We start from the raw sequence: 23,567 nt of genomic DNA on the forward strand, positions 1-23,567 counted from the left end.
ACAGTACTGTCAATACCTGAATTTAGCCAGTCTTCCTCACCCTATCTCGACCAAAGTATGCCACAATTTTTTTTTAAGCTTCCCGTGATCAGAGAATGCATTTTAACAATATTAGAACTAAAAATTTTTTGAGGGAATAATTGTTTATGCACAGGCCAACTGTCAAATTCAACTAATAGAAAGATATTTTGGCTGTTTCTACACTCACATATTTGACCTTAAGTGTATTATATATCTACCTCTTCTAGCACTCATTATCCTCATTCATTATAAATTCCAATCTTTTATTTTCTTTAACACTTTCCTAATATATTTTACCTAAAACTTTCCCTAAGCATTTAAAACCTACTACTTCTTCCAGGATTTCCTCCCGTATTTGTATTCAGTTCAAATCCCTGCCATGCCATTCTATGTGGATTACCTTGTGATGGTGTCTTGGCTTAGCATTCCCCCAAGCCCAGTCATCGCCCAGGCCTCCTGGTAGATGTGGATCTACAAAATCCACATCCTATTCCATTCTTCCAAACACCACAGCATTACTTTTTTCTGTATTGAACTTACTTCTCTCTATTGTACCAAATATCCACTGTCTATTGCAACTATCACCACCAAAGGGTCTGACAGCTGAGTGAACAGCTCTTTGGATTCATAGTCCTAAGGTTCCGGGTTCGATCCCCAGTGGAGGCGGAAACAAATGGACAGTTTCTTTCACATTGATGCCCTTGTTACCTAACAGTAAATAGGTACTGTATCTGGGAGTTAGACAGCTGCTACGGGCTGCTTCCTGGGGATGTGTAACAAAAGGGAGGCCTGGTCGAGGACCGAGCCGCGGGGATGCTAAGCCCCGAAATCATCTCAAGATAACCCTAGAGTAACTACGAGATGAAATGAATAACAATTATACTTGCAGATGACAAAAGCAGACAGGAGAGTTACAACCCCCTTTCTTTGACATTGTTTAAATATTACACTAAAACATTAACATTTTATTTGAATCATATGATAGAGCAATTATTTGAGAACTTTTACATGTAAAAAAATAACCAATAGCAGCTAAACATGTAAAATGAATAATAAACATTGATGTTTAACGCTTCACCTACCCACTCATACCCAGTTCACCTCGGGTGTGGGCCGGGCGCATACTGGGAGCACGATTACTCGTATTATGCAATCCTTTTCTTCTCTTTACCATACGATAAGAGCAATCATCTGCAAAGATTTACATGTAAAAAAATATATGATAATAAGCAGCTGTTCAAACTTAAAATGACTTCAACATTTATGTACTGCACTTCACTAGCTTGCTTAACCTCACTTCGGGGAGTGGCATCCCAGCCTACGGGCTCACCATAGCCCGTGCTACTGGGCACTTGTTCAGAGTGGCTGAATCTAGAACAACATCCCAGCAGTCCACAAAATCAACTATTCAAATCTTTGTTAAATCTGTGGTCAGATTCTGGCAACTGTTAAATCTTTGTGCGTAACTTAGACATGAGGATTCTTTAACCAAACCACATATGCAATGTAATTAAATTTTTGGGATATGATCAGATAGGACTGACAAAAAAGGTCACTTTGTATAACAGGTGATTTGCATATCAATTTTCACATCTAATCTAATCAATTATATACATTAAGATAGAAGAAGCACATCATACAGTGAAAATATACCAAATTGTTTAATATCAAATATACTGTAGAAAATATTAAAATGTTGTCGAAATACTGGTGTGGGACATGATAGTGGCTGGGGGATCGTATTGTGAAAGGGTCAAGGGTCAGTGGGGTCTTATACATACGTATTTCATACACACCACGAAGAGTAGAGCCCAGTAGGCTCGGGAATCTGTACACCAGTTGATTGATAGTTGAGAGGCAAGACCAAAGAGCCAAAGCTCAACCCCCGCAATTAGGCGAGTACAGGTCACTGTATCCAAAAATTCTCTTCGACATACTAATATATATTTAGTATTGTCTAACGGCTCTGTACATTCATACTGTGCAATATGCTTCACAGCTTCACATATTAACCCTAGAAATGCACTTAAGATGATCGACGCAAGGTGCAATTATCAAGACATTTAAAGTACTTTCGAGGGAGGGAGCTATCAGGGAAAAACATCAAGCCATTAAGACTATATAGCACTTGGAAAGGGGTCAGGATAAGGATTTGAGATGGGACGGGTGGTAAGGAATGGTGTCCAACCACTTGGATGGTCGGAGATTGAACGCTGACCTACATAAAATGAGACCGTCGCTTTATCGTCCAGCCCAAATGGCTGAAAGCACAGTACTTTTAAATATTTGAAATTCCCGCAGGAATAGCATGTCCCCAAATAGTATTTGATACCTCCAGTAAACATCTGGCATCTTGAAAAGTGAAACTGTTTTTTATACTTCCCTATGCTTAGGGGATGGTTTTTAATATAGAAAGCTGAACTTTTAATATTACACTTTCTCTCACACACACACACACACTCACACTCATACACACTCAGTATATAGTTAGGTATGAAAATCTACATGCAAATTACATCCTATACAAAGTAACCATTAACTAGAGCAGTCCAACAAATATTAATCGAAAACCTAATATTGTTCTTATAAACTATCTTTAGAACGAATTTTAACAAATAGGCAATTGGACATGTGCACCAATCGTGATTGCTTTGTGCCAAGTTTTATACACGTACAGAAGATGTTTATTTTTTTATATAATTTGGTTTTCTTCAAATATTTGAGTCGTAAGGTTAGGATAAGGTATTTATAAGGATTAGGTACAGTATAAGGTAACCAAACCTTCCCTCCACCAAACACCGCGTCCCTCACAGATATCCCGAAATCAGCGTCAAAACCCAACGACCAAAATTCCCAGTTTATTGTAACTGAAGCCCTCAGCATTATAAAATCAGAATGGTGAACAATGAACAAATTGTAATGGGTTTACTCCTTTAGATAGGTGCGGTAGAACACTTTATAACAAATACCACACCCAAAAATGCTCCGTACAGGTGTTTCGACAGTTTTACCAAATGATAAGGGGGGGATTATCGGGGAAAAGCACCAAGCCATTACGACTATATAGCACTGGGAAGGGGTCAGGATACGGATTTGGGATGGGACGAGGGAAAGGAATGGTGCCCAACCACTTGTGGACGGTCGCGGGGATTGAACGCCGACCTGCATGAAGCGAGACCGTCGCTCTACCGTCCAACCCAAGTGGTCAAAACTACATATATCTGTTACATATATATGATCTTGGTTTGTGTTTTCAAATGTTGCCGAACAATCTTTGCTGCGAAAGTGACCTATACCCAACAGAAAAATAGTGAACTATCAGCATCCAGCCGATATATTCACCATTCTTCAGCAAGATAAAGGAAAACAAAAGATCAAACTCCAAAACACACACAAAAAATAGAAAAATATGCTCCATCCGGTACTCCACAAATCCTCAAGTTTTAAGACTTTTCTCTCAAGCAACCGCTCAAATACAGCCAGAAACATTACACTAATCTTTGGAATATATAATTAAACGAACAACACTGAGTTTAGGGTCATTTTATTTACGCGTTTCCTGGAAGAAGTCTCCGTGGCCTTGGCTGTCCCTTCCCAGCCTCCGCCATCATTATTTTACAATTCCCCTTCAAGAACCTCTTCCATATCCCTCAGGGTGGAGTCCACACCCCCAGGGGGACACAGCCCTCGACGCCATGCGGCCACTGACCACCACAGGAGCCGGGAAAAGCGAAGAAAGTAAGAAGTGCCAACTCACCTGAGGTAACTTGAGGAGAATCCCCCCCGTCTGGATCAACTCGCAGCCCAGGATCCTCAGGTCCATCTCGATCTCCGGGTCGAGGCCGTCCTGCTGCGACGGGCTCGGCGACAGCTTGTCCTGCGGGATGAGCACGTTGTTCAACGTGATCACCACCGAGCCATACTTTTTGGCAGGAGGATTCATCACCTCGACTGTTCCTGCCGCCATCTTGTCTCCTGAGTGCATGGACTCCGGGAGCGCCTCGCCGCCTCGCGCCGCCGCTGACAAAAGTGCATCGGAACCTCTTCATCCGCCGCTAAATAACAAATTCTAATTTAACTTTGATATTCAAAACGCATTCTCTAAGTTCCTTGCTCACGTTGCACGATCTAAAACGTTCTGTACAACATTATGTGATTGATATAGGGCTGTAAAATATATATTACTTAGCATTGATTAATTCCCAAGAAAATGCTGCATTTTAAGAATGAAGATAATGGAGGAATATATTTTGACAGTTATAACATCAATGTTTGCGACGTGTTTTCTTAAGATGACTTATTGGTTTTTCCAGCGCTGCTTCCCGGAAAAGTTTTGAGTGAGTAATTCTTGTAACAGTCCAATGACGCCTTTCTTGGTATAAATTATTTTATTTTGATGGCTTATATGGGGTGTTGGAATAATTTAAGTATTAAAGTTTAGAAAATTAAAACAAATAAGTTTTTTATCTTTAATTTATGCAAGATTTTATTTTGATATATTTGTGTACATAAGTTTACTGTCAAAATTCAGTTAAATATCTATATATAAATATATGTGTTCTGTTTAAATTGATTAAAGACAAAAAGAAGAGTTTTTTTTTTATTAACAAGCTTAGGTATACTCAGCAATGTGCTGCTGTCCTATTCAATATGAAAGATTACTTTACTTTATTTTACTTACTTTACTATTACAAAGTGAAAATAACAAAATTGCTATAAATTCATCTAATATCCCCATCTCACAGGAGAGAACATGAAATGCAAGGCTGCATAAGCCTGGCATTAGCAAACTCTGGGTACAAGAATATCTTCCGATATTCCTGAGTGTATGAAGTAATTACAGAGCTCAAAGTACCTCATACCATTTGGTGTGAAGTCACTTATAACGGACATAGTGTTAGAGAATATGTCCTAGCTCTTGTTCATATAATTTCCGTTTGGAATATTCACCATTGGGAGTTTTTATTTCCTGCCGAAACCTGCCATAGATATTGATATCCCAGCTTGATTCTAGCAATTACAATATCACACTGTCTAGTGGATGTTTTGTGATGTCATTCCTGCGCTAGCAAAATTTAGAGAAAAAAACCCATAGCAAAGAAAATAAAGCAGCTTACCCTTAAGAAAACGAGGTTTAATACATTAGTGACAAAGAAAATTTATTTGCAGGGTAGCCTTGAAGAAAAGAATGTGCCGCTGGATGATCAAGATGCAGTCTGTGCGTGATTGTATTTACTATTTGTGTCTGCAGAGTCAAGCTATTAGCTCTTGGACCCCACCTTTCTAACCAATCTATTTTTTCTCTATTATATCCTACTACTAACACACGCACATACACATCCCCAGGAAGAAGTAATCCTGGACAGATAGATATATTATTAGAGTGAGAAGAGGAATGGCATTATTATGAGATAGTGCCAAACCATTACGACTAGAGACAGTGCAAGTGAGAGAGAGAGAGAGGAATCTCTATCTTATCTATTTTCATATTCAGATATGTAGAAAAAATAGCCGTTTTGAATAGAGAACTTTGCAGACAGACTATTAATTGATTAATATCATTCACTGTGTCGGGGGACAGGCAGCCAGTGTATGTATACATATCAGACTTATATCAGCCCGACATTCCCGATTGTGAATCGAGAATGAACCCGACGGCACTACTCGAACCTTTTGTTCAGTCGAAAATGTCACAAACAAGAAAGCACTTCGCGCCAGTTAAGATGTTCCAATAATCAATATCAGAATGTTTGTTATTCACTCCAGAAGTCATAAGGATCAACAAAGCGTGGTGGTGAGTTATCATCGACCAGACGTGTATATCAAGCAGTCGGATAGATGAACGGGTTTAGAGTAGCGGAGGCAGCACTTGTGGACAGGATGAAGAGCTTGAAGGTGATGCTGGCGGTGCTGCGGACGTGCGGGGTCTTTCCCTACGTACTCGACTCGTATGGTCGATGTCGGAAGAGCCGCTGGCTGACCCTCTGGTCCCTTCTGAAACTTCTGCTCGTCCTGACCATGCTGGTAATGACTTTCGTGCCGCCCTTCAGGCGAGGCATCACGCACACTGGCGTTGCATTTCTTGGATACGTTTTTGTCTATTATGGAACGAGTATATCTATAACAACAGCTTCGGTTTTACTATTTTGGTCATCTCCGAAGTTGGAGATTATTATCAGCAGGATGATAGAGATATGGGCGAGATGTGGCGTAGACTCCTCCACCCACAACACACACCCGATCTTCGTGGTGACTCTTATGCTCACCATCATCTTCTATGCACTGCATTTCGTGGATTATGTTACGGAGATCATGAAGATATTGAGGAAGGGCGATAATTGTGCGCACCTGTTGCCTTCAATGTGGTTTTGGCTGCTGGCGGGGTTTATGTTGCCGGCCATCCTTTACACTGTAGGAACAGTCTTCCACCACTTCAAGTTACTGGTGAGGGCTACGCTCCCGCCCTCCTTGAGGAGCCCCATGCGAGCCAACAATGAGGGCTCAGCTTGGGTCCAGGGGCCCGGCGTGTTACCCGTCCATAGACAGTCTGCCCCAACATTCACCACTTGGCCCACCCGTCCGCACACCTCCGTCAACAGACACTTCTTGAGCTCCACCATATCAGGCGTGCTGGTGAAGGAAGACTTCTTTCACCAGACCAAAATACTCCTGCTGGAAACTGACGAACTGGTGGACAGTTTCCTGGAGTATATTGGTCTCGTTGTGGCGCTGTGGTTGGCAACGAGTGTGGCCGCCACAACCTTCGTTGCATACTTCTTAGTCATGAACTTCTTGGACGGATTCCTGGTATACAAGTGGAGTTACGTCCTTTTCTTCCTCATCTCAGTGTCGACCATCCTGACCTTCAACACGGCTGCAGACCACCTTAACAAACAGGTGAGGCGACCAGTATCTTCTTCTATCTCACATATTTATGTACTACAGAAGGTACGCGGCAGTGCCCGGGTACCCTCTATGGTACATAGGGTACCCGGCAGTGCCCGGGTTGACCCTGTGCCCAGGCCTCTCCCACATACCCACCAATATTCCCTCCCCACACATCCCCCCCTCACCATCTTCACTTGCACACTCCCTCTGCATCTCTACCCACATATACTCTCCACATCTTCCTACATCACTGCACACATGTTCACTACATCACCCTAATCAAAAGGTCGTGGAAAAACGCAAATCTGTCTTCTAAGCATTTGTTTTTACATGTTAGTGTCTGAATACGCTAATATATAAGCTCTACGGTTGTAAATAATATATCCAGCGAGGACGTGTAAGAGGTGTGGCGGTCAGAGGGGCTGACTCAGACCATCCTATGACACTCCCCAGATAAGTCATCATGCAAAGCCGTGTGAGGCTCGCTCCAATGGTTACCCGGCGGGGCTTGGGTCTCTTTCTCTGTCTGGTTGTCAGTGACTCTTTCTCTCTCTCATTTTTCCTTCCTTTCACTTGGGTTGGACGGTAAAACAACGGCCTCGCTTCATGGAGGTCGGCGTTCAATCTCCGAGCGTCCAAGTTTTTTATTATTATTATTAATATTATTATTATTATTTTCTACCACAAATGTGGCCACACATTTAACTGTCCAAGTGGTTGGGCACCATTCATTGCCCCCTCCCCCTCGTCCCATCCCAAATCCTTTTCCTGACCCCTTTCAAGTGCTATATGAGAGAGAGCGAGAGAAAGAGAAGAGGAATCTCTATATCTCTGTCTTGTCTATTTTCATATTCAGATATGTAGACTAAATACGCCTTTTGAACAAAGAACTTTGCAGGCAGACTGTTAATTGATTAATATCATTCATTGTGTCGGGGGACAGGCAGCCAGTGTATGTATGCATATTAGGCTTGGCATTCCCGATTGTGAGGCGAGAATGAACCCGACGGCACTACTCGAACCTTTTGTTCAGTCGAAACCGTCACAAACAAGAAAGCACTTCGCGCCAGTTAAGATGTTCCAATAATCAATATCAGAATGTTTGTTATTCACTCCAGAAGTCATAAGGATCAACAAAGCGTGGTGGTGAGTTATCATCGACCAGACGTGTATATCAAGCAGTCGGATAGATGAACGGGTTTAGAGTAGCGGAGGCAGCACTTGTGGACAGGATGAAGAGCTTGAAGGTGATGCTGGCGGTGCTGCGGACGTGCGGGGTCTTTCCCTACGTACTCGACTCGTATGGTCGATGTCGGAAGAGCCGCTGGCTGACCTTCTTGTCCCTTCTGAAACTTCTGCTCGTCCTGACCATGCTGGTAATGACTTTCGTGCCGCCCTTCAGCCCAGGCCTCACACACACTGGCGTTGCACTTCTTGGACACATTTTTGTCTATTATGGAACGAGTATATCTATAACAACAGCTTCGGTTTTACTATTTTGGTCATCTCCGAAGTTGGAGATTATTATCAGCAGGATGATAGAGATATGGGCGAGATGTGGCGTAGACTCTTCCACCCACAACACACACCCGATCTTCGTGGTGACTCTTATGCTCTCCATCATCTTCTATGCACTGCATTTCGTGGATTATGTTACGGAGACCATGAAGATATTGAGGAAGGGCGAGAATTGTGCGCACCTGTTGCTTTCAATGTGGTTTTGGCTGCTGGCGGGGTTTATGTTGCCGGCCATCCTTTACACTGTAGGAACAGTCTTCCACCACTTCAAGTTACTGGTGAGGGCTACGCTCCCGCCCTCCTTGAGGAGCCCCATGCGAGCCAACAATGAGGGCTCAGCTTGGGTCCAGGGGCCCGGCGTGTTACCCGTCCACAGACAGTCTGCCCCAACATTCACCACTTGGCCCACCCGTCCGCACACCACCGTCAACAGACACTACTTGATCTCTACCATATCAGACGTGCTGGTGAAGGAAGACTTCTTTCACCAGACCAAAATACTCCTGCTGGAAACTGACGAACTGGTGGACAGTTTCCTGGAGTATATTGGTCTGGTTGTGACGCTGTGGATGGCGACGGGTGTGGCCGCCACGACTTTCGCCGCATACTTCTTAGTCATGAACTTCTTGAACGGATTCCTGGTATACAAGTGGAGTTACGTCCTTTTCTTCCTCGCCTCAGTGTTGAACATCCTGGCCTTCAACACGGCTGCAGACCACCTTAACAAACAGGTGAGGCGACCAGTATCTTCTTCTATCTCACACATATTTATGTACTACAGAAGGTACGCGGCAGTGCCCGGGTTGACCCTGTGCCCAGGCCTCTCCCACATACCCACCAATATTCCCTCCCCACACATCCCCCCCTCACCATCTTCACTTGCACACTCCCTCTGCATCTCTACCCACATATACTCTCCACATCTTCCTACATCACTGCACACATGTTCACTACTCACTACATCACCCTAATCAAAAGGTCGTGGAAAAACGCAAATCTGTCTTCTAAGCATTTGTTTTTACATGTCAGTGTCTGAATACGCTAATATATAAACTCTACGGTTGTAAATCATATATCCAGCGAGGACGTGTAGGAGGTGTGGCGGTCAGAGGGGCTGACTCAGACCATCCTATGACACTCCCCAGATAAGTCATCATGCAAAGCCGTGTGAGGCTCGCTCCAATGGTTACCCGGCGGGGCTTGGGTCTCTTTCTCTGTCTGGTTGTCAGTGACTCTCTCTCTCTCTCTCATTTTTCCTTCCTTTCACTTGGGTTGGACGGTAAAACAACGGCCTCGCTTCATGGAGGTCGGCGTTCAATCTCCGAGCGTCCAAGTTTTTTATTATTAATATTATTATTATTATTTTCTACCACAAATGTGGCCACACATTTAACTGTCCAAGTGGTTGGGCACCATTCATTGCCCCCTCCCCCTCGTCCCATCCCAAATCCTTTTCCTGACCCCTTTCAAGTGCTATATGAGAGAGAGCGAGAGAAAGAGAAGAGGAATCTCTATATCTCTGTCTTGTCTATTTTCATATTCAGATATGTAGACTAAATACGCCTTTTGAACAAAGAACTTTGCAGGCAGACTGTTAATTGATTAATATCATTCATTGTGTCGGGGGACAGGCAGCCAGTGTATGTATGCATATTAGGCTTAGCATTCCCGATTGTGAGGCAAGAATGAACCCGACTACACTACCCGAACCTTTTGTTCAGTCGAAACCGTCACAAACAAGAAAGCACTTCGCGCCAGTTAAGATGTTCCAATAATCAATAGCAAAATATGTTTGTTATTCACTCCAGAAGTCAAAAGGATCAACAAAGCGTGGTGGTGAGTTATCATCGACCAGACGTGTATATCAAGCAGTCGGATAGATGAACGGGTTTAGAGTAGCGGAGGCAGCACTTGTGGACAGGATGAAGAGCTTGAAGGTGATGCTGGCGGTGCTGCGGACGTGCGGGGTCTTTCCCTACGTACTCGACTCGTATGGTCGATGTCGGAAGAGCCGCTGGCTGACCCTCTGGTCCCTTCTGAAACTTTTGCTCGTCCTGACCATGCTGGTAATGACTTTCGTGCCGCCCTTCAGGCCAGGCCTCACGTACACTGGCGTTGCACTTCTTGGATACGTTTTTGTGTATTATGGATCGAGTATATCTATAATAGCAGCCTCAGGTTTACTATTTCGTTCATCTCCGAAGCTGGAGATTATTGTCACCAGGATGACAGAGATATGGGCGAGATGTGGGGTAGACTCCTCCACCCACAACACACACCCGTTCTTCGTGGTGACTCTTATGCTCTCCATCATCTTCTATGCACTGCATTTCGTGGATTTTGTTATGGAGATCATGAAGATATTGAGGAAGGGCGAGAATTGTGCGCACATGTTGCCTTTAATGTTGTTTTGGCTGCTGGCGGGGTTTATGTTGCCGGCCATCCTTTACACTGTAGGAACAGTCTTCCACCACTTCAAGTTACTGGTGAGGGCTACGCTCCCGCCCGTCTTGAGGAGCCCCATGCGAGCCAACAATGAGGGCTCAGCTTGGGTCCAGGGGCCCGGCATGTTACCCGTCCATAGACAGTCTGCCCCAACATTCACCACTTGGCCCACCCGTCCGCACACCACCGTCAACAGAGACTACTTGATCTCCACCATATCAGACGTTCTGGTGAAGGAAGACTTCTTTCACCAGACCAAAATACTCCTGCTGGAAACTGACGAACTGGTGGACAGTTTCCTGGAGTATATTGGTCTGGTTGTGACGCTGTGGCTGGCGACGGGTGTGGCCGCCACAACCTTCGCCGCATACTTCTTAGTCATGAACTTCTTGGACGGATTCCAAGTTTACAAGTGGAGTTTCGTCGTTCTCTTCCTCGTCTCAGTGTCGACCATCCTGGCCTTCAACACAGCCGCAGACCACCTTAACAAACAGGTGAGGGGCTACCAGTATCTTCCTCTATCTCATACCCGGCAGTGCCAGGGTGGATCCTGTGCCCAGGCCTCTCCCATACACCCTCCCCATCTCCACTTGCACATTCCCTCTGCGTCTCCACCTACACATACTCCCCCACATCACTGCACACATGTTCATTACTCACTATCTACATCACCGTAGTCAAAAGGTTGTGGAAAGAATGAAAATCTGTCTTCTAAGCATTTGTTTTTACAAGTCAGTGTCTAAATACGCTAATATATAAACTCTACGGTTGTAAATAATATATCCAGCGAGGACGTGTAAGAGGTGTGGCGGTCAGAGGGGCTGACTCAGACCATCCTATGACACTCCCCAGATATCAGTCATCATGCAAAGCCGTGTGAGGCTCGCTCCAATGAGTCTGACTTCTAATCGATTGATGATTGATGAAGATTAAGCCACCCAAGAGGTGGCACGGGCATGAATAGCCCGTAAGTGGTGGCCCTTTCGAGCCATTACCAGTATCAAAAGATGATACTGGAGATCTGTGGAGGCGCAACTGCACCCTGCGTGACGGGAGATGTCTCCCGGACCAAGTGGTGACCAAATGGTGTCTACTTCTAATCTTGAACAGACAGATAATTGATTGATAAAAATTAAGCCACCCAAGAGGTGGCACGGGCATGAATAGCCCGTAATTGGATAGACAGACAGATATTCTCTTTTATAGGCTGATGGTGTTACCCGGCGGGGCTTGGGTCTCTTTCTCTGTCTGAGTGTCAGTGACTCTCTCTCCCATTCTCCCTTCCTTCCACTTGGGCTGGACGGTAGAGCGACGGCCTCGCTTCATGCAGGTCGGCGTTCAATTCCCGACCGTCCAAATGGTTGGGCACCATTCCTTCCCCCCGTCCCATCCCAAATCCTTCTCCTGACCCTTCCCAGTGCTATATAGTCGTAATGGTTTGGCGCTTTCTCCATTCTCCCTCCCTTCAGTTCTCTCTCTCTTTCCTATCATTCTCTTTCTCCCTTATGTTCTCTCTTCGTCTCGGCAAACATGCTTGTGTAATATTGAACCGTTGTGCAGCTGATAATTCTAATTGATAATTCATTGTATCAGGGGACAGGAAGCCAGTGCATATACATGTTAGGCTTATATCGAGGTCCCCTCCCCCAGGGTCGAATTACTGACCCCGCCCAGGATACAACCCCACAACTAACTCCTGGGTAATTACAGACCTATCAGCCTCGTGTCATGCACTTGCAAGATGCTTGAAAGGATCATCCTAAACCGACTGTTGCACAAAATAGGCAGGTTAGGGGAGGTTGTCAATGGATTTGTTAAAGGACGGAGCACAGCAAATTGTATAGTTAATTACTTGGCTAATGACACGGCTAGGTACTCTGTATTTGTTGACATCAAAGGAGCCTTCGACAAAGCACAGGGGATTGCGATCCTGGACGAGCTTGCATGCATGGGTGTCAAGGGGACTCATGAAATGGGTTGAAGACTACCTCACAGGAAGGAAAGCCAAGGTTTGCTTCAATGGAGCAGTCTCCAGAACAATGAGTATGGAGCTCGGGACCCCCCAACGCGGAGTCTTAAGCCCTACACTATTCAATGTACTTATGAACGCCATTGCAAATATTGATTTTCCGGAAGGAACACAACAAGTGGGATATGCAGATGATGTCCTAATACAAGCTCCCGCCTTGGGAAAAATTGAACAGTCCATTGAACGCCTTGGAAGGAAATGTATTGAGCTCGGTTTCACTCTCTCCACAAACAAGACGAAGGCATACTCCCATCACAAACGGAGAGCAAATGAAGAACTGCAAATTAATGGTGTAACACTTGAATGGGCTTACCACTATCGTCACTGTCGGCTCTAACAAGGGAAAGAAAGAGGAGCTCAATCAACTCATAGGAACATGCAAAAGTCGACTCAGGGCACTGAAAGCTATGACCTGGAATGGACATGGAGCCTCTATTGCCGTGTTTAAAATGATGTACACAGCCTATGTGCGCTCCGTCATAGACTATGCCGCACCAGTTCTGTGCACCTACTCCCAAAGCGATATAAAAAGGCTTGAAAGCATTCAAAATGAAGCCATGACAATCATTCTTGGAGTTCCAAGGACTGCCAAAACGTCTAATCTACGAGAGGAGTTGTCCCTAACCAGTGTTAAAAGCAGAATGCTAAGCTTGCAATTAGGATAGCCAGAGATCCCCATTACAATGATATTGCTAAGAAAAAACTGAGCTCTGTGCTACTTTCAGGGGGAAACAGGAGAAGCAAAAAATGGCATCACAGATCAGTCTGCTACCTCGAAGAGCTTCACCTGCTTGAGCAAGCCCGTGAGCTCCGGCCTGTAGAGAGGTTACCTCCCTGGGAGGATGACTCATGCAAGATCATCATCAATGAAATGGCAAGAAAAAATCCAACATGATACCACAAGAAATGAGGCACAAGTATCTCGAGGACATTTATAAAGAAGCCGGAGATGAACTAGATCAAATCTACACTGACGGGTCATCTAATCCTGTCAATGGCAGGGCTGGTGCAGCATACACGGTAATCAAGGATAATACTTTCCAACGCAGAAATGAAGAAAAAGCACGTATTGAGAACTATGCCTCTTCAACGCAAGCAGAGCTAACTGTCATTGTTATGGCGTTAAGGTTTCTTGAACGGAACACTAATGGTGCAGTGATTTGCACCGATTCAAAAGCAGCATTGCAAAGCCTAAGTAAAAATCGGGCAGAAAATCTTGCAATAGTCGCTGAAATTAAGAGAGCTGTGAGAGTACTTACCAATCAGGGAAGAGTCATCAAGTTTCTGTGGATCCCCTCCCATGTTGGAATGTGTGGGAATGAACGAGCAGATGTGCTGGCTGCTGAAGGAGACCATATTGAATACTTCATACCCAAGACTCTACAACAAATTAGAGGTATTGTCAGGCAACATCACCGTGACAAGGTAACTGAGGGAAGGAGGATAGAAGCACAAACCAGTGAATCTATACGATGGTACAACTTGGTTGCAGCTGGCAATCCCAATCATTATGGCCGAAGAGGAGGAGGACGAGGGAGAGAATCAGTAATAGCGAGAATCCGTCTTGGATACAAATATCCTTGGAGATATGGAATGGAAACAACAGTTGGTCAACGAAGTTGCAGAATCTGTGGTGAGAGTGATGGACACCGCCTTGACCACTATCTACGTGAATGTGAACACCTGAGACATTAGAAATATGTGTAGAATAATAAACCCCACATTGTTTGAGTTAGGAAAACACTATTTGTCAAATATTGATACTGTTCTTAAAAGATTTCCCCATTTTGCACCCGCAAGATAACGTAAGCTTTTAAGGGTTGATAGATGTTAATCTTCTTGTTTGAGGAGCTGTTCACTTGAGACAGTTAAGCAAGTCCCAGCTGTGTCTGGGTACAAGTGACAGGATGAACAACCCAGCGGGTTTTCTTCCTATTGGGGAGTGTTGTACATGCTGCTATGGCGGTGTGTCCACTCACAAGATGAGTGGCGCTGCCCAATAAACTCGCCCCTCGGGGAAAAATTAAAAAATTTAAACTCCTGGGTACCTATTTACTGTTAGGTGAACAGCCGCATTAGGTGATATATTTTGAGGTTATCTTGAGATGATTTCGGGGCTTTTTAGTGTCCCCGCGGCCCGGTCCTCGACCAGGCCTCCATCCCCAGGTACCTATTTTACTGCTAGGTAACAGGGGCATAGGGTGAAAGAAACTCTGCCCATTGTTTGTCGCCGGCGCCTGGGATCGAACCCAGGACCACAGGATCACAAGTCCAGTGTGCTGTCCGCTCGGCCGACTGGCTCCCCTGATTAGGAAGCGCGCCCATCCATTTCTGTCCCGCCGGGGATTCGAACCCGGATTTCTTGATTATGAGTAGAGTTTTAACCTGACTTCCAGCCGGACCCTCTTTTCTGCACAATAGCGAAATTTTAGCCAAATATCCCCAGTTTGCTAACTGTAGGTAGTAACTAAGAATGATTGTAACCTATCCACCGCTGCCCACTGGATAGGGGGCGGTGTGCAGGACAAACATATCAATTGTGATATTAGCTCTCCACATATGTCAGTTGCTTAATTTAGAAACTGTACTTGAGGTCGATCTCGAACCCATTGTTGATGTGACGACTTATAATGAACTTTGTAACTCGCTCATCTAGATTGTAACTTGTTTAGCTAAATGAATTGTGGAGTTCAGTCCCTGAGCCCATTATGTGCTTCTGTAACCCCTTCCACTACCGCCCACAAGATCGGTATGGGGTGCATAATAAATGAACTAAACTAAACTATAGCGTCATCAATGTTATCTCTGATCAATTGAGCTGATAGCTCTGACCTTTGCCATGTTAGTCTAGCAGGGCGGGTAACTGCTCTGTCATAATTAGAGTCAACAAGGCACTTAATTGCGCCGGGTGCGTCGGATATCGACCAAATAGACGTATATGTGTGTGTTTGTACGTCAAGCAGCCGGTTACATCATCAGGAGCAGCGCTTGCTGACATGATGAAGAGCCTGAAGGTGATGTTGACGGTGCTGAGGGCGTGCGGAGTCTTCCCTTATGTGCAGGATGCGGATGGTCAATGTCAGAGGAGCCGCTGGCTGACCATACGGTCCCTGCTGCGTCTCCTGTTGGCCCTGACTTTCTTTGTGCTGACATTTGTGCCTCCCTTCAGGCGAAGCTATCCACAAACTGGCATAACGCTGCTCGGATACATCGTCGTCACTTACGGAATTTGTGGAGTTATTGTCACTGTCGAGGTTATGTTGTTTTTAATGAGCTCTAGACTGGCGAAGATCATCAGCAAGATGGCGGAGGTGAGGATGATGTGTGGCAGGGACCTCCCTACCCGCTCAAAAGATCCGCTCTATGTGGCGGCTCTAGCTATCACCATCTTTTTGTACGTAACCAATGTAGTGCAATACTTGATGGGCAGCATACCAAAATGGAGCAAGGGTGAGAATTGGGCATATAGGATACCGTTCGTTGGGTTTTGGTTGGTGGCGGGGATGATACTGCCACTCTTTGTTTACATTGTGGGAACCCTCCTGCACCACTTCCAGTTACTGATGAGGGCTACGCTCCCACCCTCCTTGAGGTGCCCCACGCAAGCCCCCAGTGAGGGTTCAGCTTGGGTCCAGGGACCCGGCGTGTTAACCGTCCATAGACAGTCTGCCCCAACATTCACCACTTGGCCCACCCGTCCGCACACCACCGTCAACAGGCACAACTTGAGCTCCACCATATCAGACGTGCTGGTGAAGGAAGACTTCTTTCACCAGACCAAAATACTCCTGCTGGAAACTGACGAACTGGTGGACAGTTTTCTGGAGTACGTTGGCCCTCTGATGGGGCTGTGGATGGCGACGAGTGTGGCCGGCATGACCTTCTCCGCATACTTCCTGATCAACAGCTTTTATAAGGTGACTACGATCTCGCAAAGGACGGTAATCCTCCTCTTTACCGCCTCACTGATAAGTGTGTTGTCGTTCAACAAGGCCGCAGACGACGTCAACAAACAGGTGAGACCACCAGTCAATGCATCTCACACATTACAGTAGCACATACAGCCAATAAATACTGAATGCCTCTCCCCCTGTTGATGCTGTCATCAGGAGTTCAGCGCTTCTTAATCGCACTGACTTGAAATTTTCATATGATTATAACGTTAACCTATTGAAATTAGCAAGTGTAGTTCTGGGTGATCGCCTTTACTAGTGGATTAATAATTGGGTTAACAAGTGTCGGGGAAACTTGGTGGGGAACTTGGTTCTGATGGCTTGATATAGAATTAGAAGTATCTTAACAAGGATAGGCGTAACTGTCTTGTCAAAAAAGAAGAGGAACCAGGTTCGAGTCCTTGAAAAGTCATGGTGTGAAATATATATATATATATGCGGAAAATCCACAGAGAATATATATATATATATATATATATATATATATATATATATATATATATATATATATATATATATATATATATATATATAATTTACCCCTATTATATAGGGGTTTTATATTTTATATAGTACAAACACAACCTCTGGGACCCTCGACCTCGAAGAAGACGATATGTAGCATCCGGGGAGCCTTGTATGGCACCCGCATACACTCACATATTGTCTTCTCCTACCACCCCCTATATTTTGTGTATTTTGTCATTTTATTTGATTTAAATCTACATTACACAAGAAGGCTGACAACATTGGTTACATGCAAAGTACAAGGCTACTTGTCACAGGTTGTCGAGTTCCTCCAGCTCTTCAGATGGCGGGCAGGAACCATGGATGCAGTGTGCGTTTCCTCTCTGTATCGCCACACTAAGGCGCTGAAAGAGGAAACTAGCGGCTCTAGGGTATCTAGTTGTTTCAATTAGCTTGTACTGAAATATAATGTATTTCAGCGTGAGGAGTGTGCCAAGGTGTACCGTAGACTGTTGCTGCTCCCAGACCTCCAGAATCTTCCTGTGGTAAGTAACTGGTTCTCACATCAACGTGTTCTTATTGGTCAATTTGTTACTGGAGAGTAATAAGATCCTGTGGAGAAAACACTTCAATTACCTATGTTATACAGTCCACTTAATAGAAATGTAAATATATAGTACATTTACTAATATTAAAATAAATACCTAAACTTGGCCACATAATCCCACAGATCCAGCTCTAGGAGCCCCAGTTTATTTTTTTAGAATTCATTTGGACATGTATTATAAATTTGTGTAGAAAGGTGCGGAATGAATTGATTTTTGGTCGACCTTTTTTTGAAAACTACAAGTTAATTTTTATTTTTTTTTTTTTACTGAATTTCTTCTTGAGTTGTGTTTATTTTCGTCACTGTGTGCCAAAAATTTAATTTCTGGTAAACATTTGGAAAATTTAAGTAAAAACAAATAACAAATATTAATAGGCTGCTTTTAAGTAATTCAGTTAAGTAATCATTGTTACTGTCACATTCCTATTTTGTTATGAAATATATATTAGGCCTAAATGAGCAATACTAGTCCTAAATTAACAACCTTAGGCCTAAATAAACGATCCTATGCCTAAATAAGAAATCCTAAGCCTAAAAAAAAAAAAAAAAAAAATAAAATAAAATAAAATGTTTATTTAGGTAAGGTACATACATACAATAAATTTTTACAAAGATTGGTTGACTTATAGGTAGAGCTAGTACATACAATGCCTAAAGCCACTATTACGCAAAGCGTTTCGGGCATGATAAACTTAAATGACAAGCTTAATACTAATTGAGCATAATGAGTAGAATGAAAACAAGAAATGAAAACATAGATGAAAAAGCAGCACAAATACAATTAAGTCGACAAACAGCGCTCATTAAAGAAAAACAGACATTGGTTGACAATAGAAGGGTAAGGTAGGTTACAGGGAATTTATTAGGTATAGCTTCGTTTTTAACTTAAACTGGTTGAGAGAGGTACAGTCATTAACATGGTTGGGAAGGTCATTCCACATTCTGGGCCCCTTGATTTGTAGAGCATTTCTAGTTTGATTAAGTCGTACTCTAGGAATATCAAAACTGTATTTATTTCTGGTGTGGTGCTCATGGGTTCTGTTACAACCTTCTATGAAGCTTTTGAGATCAGGATTGGCATTATAGTTTAGCGTTTTATATATGTATAATACACATGAGAGAATGTGCAGTGACTTAATGTCTAACATATTCAGAGATTTGAGTAGGGGTACCGAGTGATGTCTGGGGCCAGAGTTGGATATTGTCCTAATAGCAGCTTTGTGTTGAGTAATTAGAGGACGTAAGTGATTTTGGGTAGTAGAGCCCCAAGCACAAATACCATAGTTGAGATATGGATAGATAAGGGAGTAATAGAGAGTCACCAGGGCAGGGCGTGGTACATAATATCTGATCTTAGAAAGAATGCCCACAGTTTTTGAAACTTTTGAAAATGAGTAATCCAAGGCTTAAATAAGCAATCGTAGGGCCCCACTTAAGCAACCGTAGGCCTAAATAAGCAATCCTAGGCTTAAATAAGCAATACTAGGCCTAATATACCCCATGTTAGGCCTGATTTAGTACATATAATAAATAAATAAATGTTTATTCAGGTAAGGTAAGGTTCTTGTACATACATACAAGAGGTTTTACAAAAATTGATAGATTTATAAATAGAGCTAGTATATACAATGCCTAAAGCCACTATTACGCAAAGCGTTTCGGGCAGGATGTGCTATATATGTGCTGTGCTATATATATGTGCTATATTAGGCCTGGGAAAGTTTAGGCTTGGGGTCTTGGCTTCTTTCTCGTGCTTTCTTGGACTCACGTGAGTTCAACTATGCACCCTCGAGCAATTGTTGGTGAAAGTACCATCATTTTTGAACACAGATGAGGTAAACAAACGCTTTGCCAGACCTGTGGCTTTATCGACCAAATAATTACAGAATAATTGCATCCTGCAATAATACCACACCATATACAATAAATACATATATATGCAGTTTAAGCACTGTCTATTCACTATAACAATAAGCAAATTGCATATGACTAAAGCTAGAACAAACAGAAAATAAGAGTTTATTACACCGACCTGTAAACATGTGGGTCACAGCTGATCTGCCGGTCACCAAAACAATAACAATCAAGCGAGCATCCATCCGGTTCAACAATAGCTCAACCTCGATACAATAGATACAACACTTTTACTACAACAGGTATGTATCCTGAGTGTCGGGTGTGTGTTCCGAGTGTCGGGTGTGTGTCCTGAGTATCGGGTGTGTGTCTCGAGTGTCGGGGGTGTGTCCTGAATGTCGTGATGTGTGGTGAGTTTCAGGTGTACGGTACGTAGGTACTAGGTTCGTGATTAAGTGTGTGGTGAGTGTCAGGTGTGATCAAGTCTTTCCATTACAGGTGAAGGAGGTGCTGGCGACGCTGGAACGTAGGTACGAACTGAAGGTTCTTGGCCTCTTCAACCTGGGCGGCTCCTGCACCATGACGGTACGTACCCCTTCCTTCCCTGCCTCCATCTCTCCTTCCCTGCCTCCGTCCCTCCTTCCCTGCCTCCCTCTCTCCTTCCCTGCCTCCCTCTCTCCTCCCCTGCCTCCCTCTCTCCTTCCCTGCCTCCCTCTCTCCTTCCCTGCCTCCCTCTCTCCTTCCCTGCCTCCCTTTCTCCTTCCCTGCCTCCCTCTCTCCTTCCCTGCCTCCCTCTCTCCTTCCCTGCCTCCCTCTCTCCTTCCCTGCCTCCCTTTCTCCTTCCTTGCCTCCCTCTCTCCTTCCCTGCCTCCCTTTCTCCTTCCCTGCCTCCCTCTCTCCTTCCCTGCCTCCCTCTCTCCTTCCCTGCCTCCCTCTCTCCTTCCCTGCCTCCCTCTCTCCTCCCCTGCCTCCCTCTCTCCTTCCCTGCCTCCGTCCCTCTTTCCCTGCCTCCCTCTCTCCTTCCCTGCCCTGCTTCTTCACTGGAGCACTTCCCTACCTGCTTCTCCAGCTTGTACACTAGTCTCTTGTGGGGGGTACTGTGTCAAAGAATGTCTCATAATCCAGGAATATGCAGGCAGCCCACCCTTCTTTGACTTTGATTTATGGCGTATAGTCATATCATTATATGAGTGGTGTGAGGCAATCTCTATCATGCCTGAACTAGTGCTTGTGGTACAGTGCTATGTCCTTTCTCTCTATATTCTACTAGCTGCTTTTTCACAATCTTCTCCATTACTTGGCAAGGAATTAATGTAAAAGACACTGGCCAGTAGTTTTGTACCTCCTGTCTCTCACAATGATTGCGTGTGTGTGTGTGCGCGCGCGAGGAAGATGAAGCACCAATAACAATGTATGTCTCTTACTTACAGATCTTTGGGTTCGTCCTCTCTTACCTGGTTATTGCTCTCCAGTTCAAATAGTCACCCCCCCCCCAGTAAAACTGGCTCTCCCAGTCACCAAAGAAGACTGACTCTCCCAGCCACTCAAGAAGGCTGCCTTTCACAGTCAACCACAGATACTCACCCAGTCACCTAGGAAGACAGGATCTCCCAGCAAGACAACTCTCACCTCTTCCCCCAGTCGCCAAGAAAGAGACCGTTTCTCAGAGTCGCCCACGGAGTCTGAACTGTCACCAAGAGAAGTTCTTTGTCACTTCCAGTCGCCAAGAAGACTGTTTTTAGTGTATCTTTCATCCAGTTACTCGCCATCACGTTGCCCCCTTGCTTTGGAAAGCTAATGATACGGGAGCCCTTGCTTAGTTTATAGGAATATATTACGTGTACAATTCGGCAACAGGGCTAGCGTTACTAGGTGTTCTTCAAGCATTGTCTAGGGAATCTTGCCTAACAGCGAAAGCCTAGCTCCACATATCACCCGGGAAGCCTCATGATAAACACTAACACTGCTTATTAGTGTTTACTGATTTATTGTGTACATTTATTGTGTTGGTGTTTATTGTTTATTGTGTACACAAACCCAACAGCCCACAAATCTGTAACCCTCGTCACTTTATTGAAAAATAAAGGAGGAGGAGGAGGAATTTTCTGATTCAAAATGAGTTTCTCCGAACACTTGAAAACTCAACATGTATAATAGTTACTATATATAATGTATAATAGTTACTATATATAGTGTTACTATATATATAATGGGCGTGTGCGTGGGACTACTCACCGCATAGGTTCGAATCTTCATCACAGCTCCTATGGATTTTCTCAATAATACTACTAATAATACTATTACTAATAATAATAATTCATTGAGCGTATGTAACCCTTCAGAGTCCCACAAGGTTCGCCATCTCTGTGCAGTTCCTGGTAACAGTACAGCAGTCGGTCAAACCTGACACGACTATAGGCTTCTCGGCCTAGACATTAGAGAGGGCATCAGCGATGACGTTGGTCAGCTACTCCAACCTTTCACCTCATGCCTCTGTTCACTTATAACTGTTATCCTCGATACAGTAATTACTCATTATGTATTACTGGTTCGTGGTTTAAATTTTAAATTTTGCCCCGAGGGGTGAGTTTATTGGGCAGCGCCACTCATCTTGTGAGTAGTCATACCGCCATAGCAGCATGTACAACACTCCCCAATAGGAAGAAAACCCGCTGGGTTGTTCATCCTGTGGTGGTTTATAACGTCTCTTTAGTGACTGATTCGTGGTGGTGTAATATTGTGTCTCCCGCCTTGTTATTGGACAGAAGGAGGTGGCATGGGACTTATCAGACATTGCATCATAAGCCGTCAATTGCACACACACTAAACGCTAGCCTTGATTGCTCTTACCTCTCACCTGTTGTTGCACAATCTGCAGTTTGACGGTAGCCGACATACCCATCCTTGGCCCCTTAATTATCACCAACCATTATTGCTTAAAATGGCCTCTAGTTATTAAACGATGAGGAAAGCTGCATGAGGCAGCCCACATTAAGGCACCTACATGAGGGGGACTCACAAACCTTCTCCCACGCCTGGATAATAACATTAGAGAGAGAGATCACTCCCAGAATAACAAAGTAGTGCGTGAGGCCGCATGAGGCTGGTAATTCGACACTGGAACCAGCCAGTTATGAGGACCTGCCGGCAGATTGTCACTAGGGCCTCACGATATCCCTCACACCCTCACTCACCTGCTATTCCGCCTCATGATATTGAGTTTGTTGTTGCTTTACTTGCATTGTGTCATTGTGTTCCTGCTGCAGATGATGAGTGATCATTTGTTTTTTGGTTGGGTGCTCTTCCTGTCAATATTGGTATACCTGGGACAAGGGAGTACTAGTATACTGGTATACCAGAGTACTGCAGTAATAGTATACTGGTATACCAGCCTCAATCATATCTTCTACATATCGCACTCACACTGTATCTAGTACTACCAATTCCACAAAATATATATACCTATGCCATACAAGTTTACCATTGTAATCATTGCTGTTATTTTAGATCTTGTTATACACATAGTTTGCTACATTATAGTTTGTAGTTTGTAGCAAATAGTATGTAGCAATTTTGCTACATTTGCTACATATATCATGTTATATACATATATCATGTTATAAACACTACATTATATCTTGAAATAATCCTCAAATTAGTCAAATTTCATATACTGTACAATGTAAATTTTATAGTTTCTTACAATGCATTTTTATACCTTCTTACAATGTATTTTTATACATTCTAACAATGTACCTGTAAACATTTTTTTAATTTTGCTTGA

General features: G+C 43.9%; 1 protein-coding gene across 7 annotated transcripts in view; it reads right to left on the reverse strand.

Moving 5' to 3' along the window:
- Positions 1 to 4,041, reverse strand: part of LOC123774384 (cyclin-L2) — a 41,621-nt gene extending 37,580 nt beyond the window's left edge. For 2 of the 7 annotated variants that reach the window (XM_045768610.2, XM_069307808.1), the window contains exons 1-2: positions 3,779 to 4,013; positions 1,104 to 1,212 (exon numbers count right to left, since the gene is read on the reverse strand). Coding sequence is in view for 1 of the 7 variants with exons in the window: in XM_045768605.2 (XP_045624561.1) it covers positions 3,779 to 4,006 (228 nt within the window). In the remaining 6 variants the exon portion in view is untranslated. Of the gene's footprint in view, positions 1 to 1,103; positions 1,213 to 3,778 lie in introns of all 7 variants that reach the window. The other 5 variants (XM_069307810.1, XM_069307809.1, XM_045768612.2 and 2 more) reach the window with 4 other exon arrangements.
- Positions 4,042 to 23,567: the final 19,526 nt, after the last annotated feature.

This window comes from Procambarus clarkii, chromosome 61 (genome assembly GCF_040958095.1).
Source record: "Procambarus clarkii isolate CNS0578487 chromosome 61, FALCON_Pclarkii_2.0, whole genome shotgun sequence".
NCBI classification, from domain to species: Eukaryota; Metazoa; Arthropoda; class Malacostraca; order Decapoda; family Cambaridae; genus Procambarus; species Procambarus clarkii.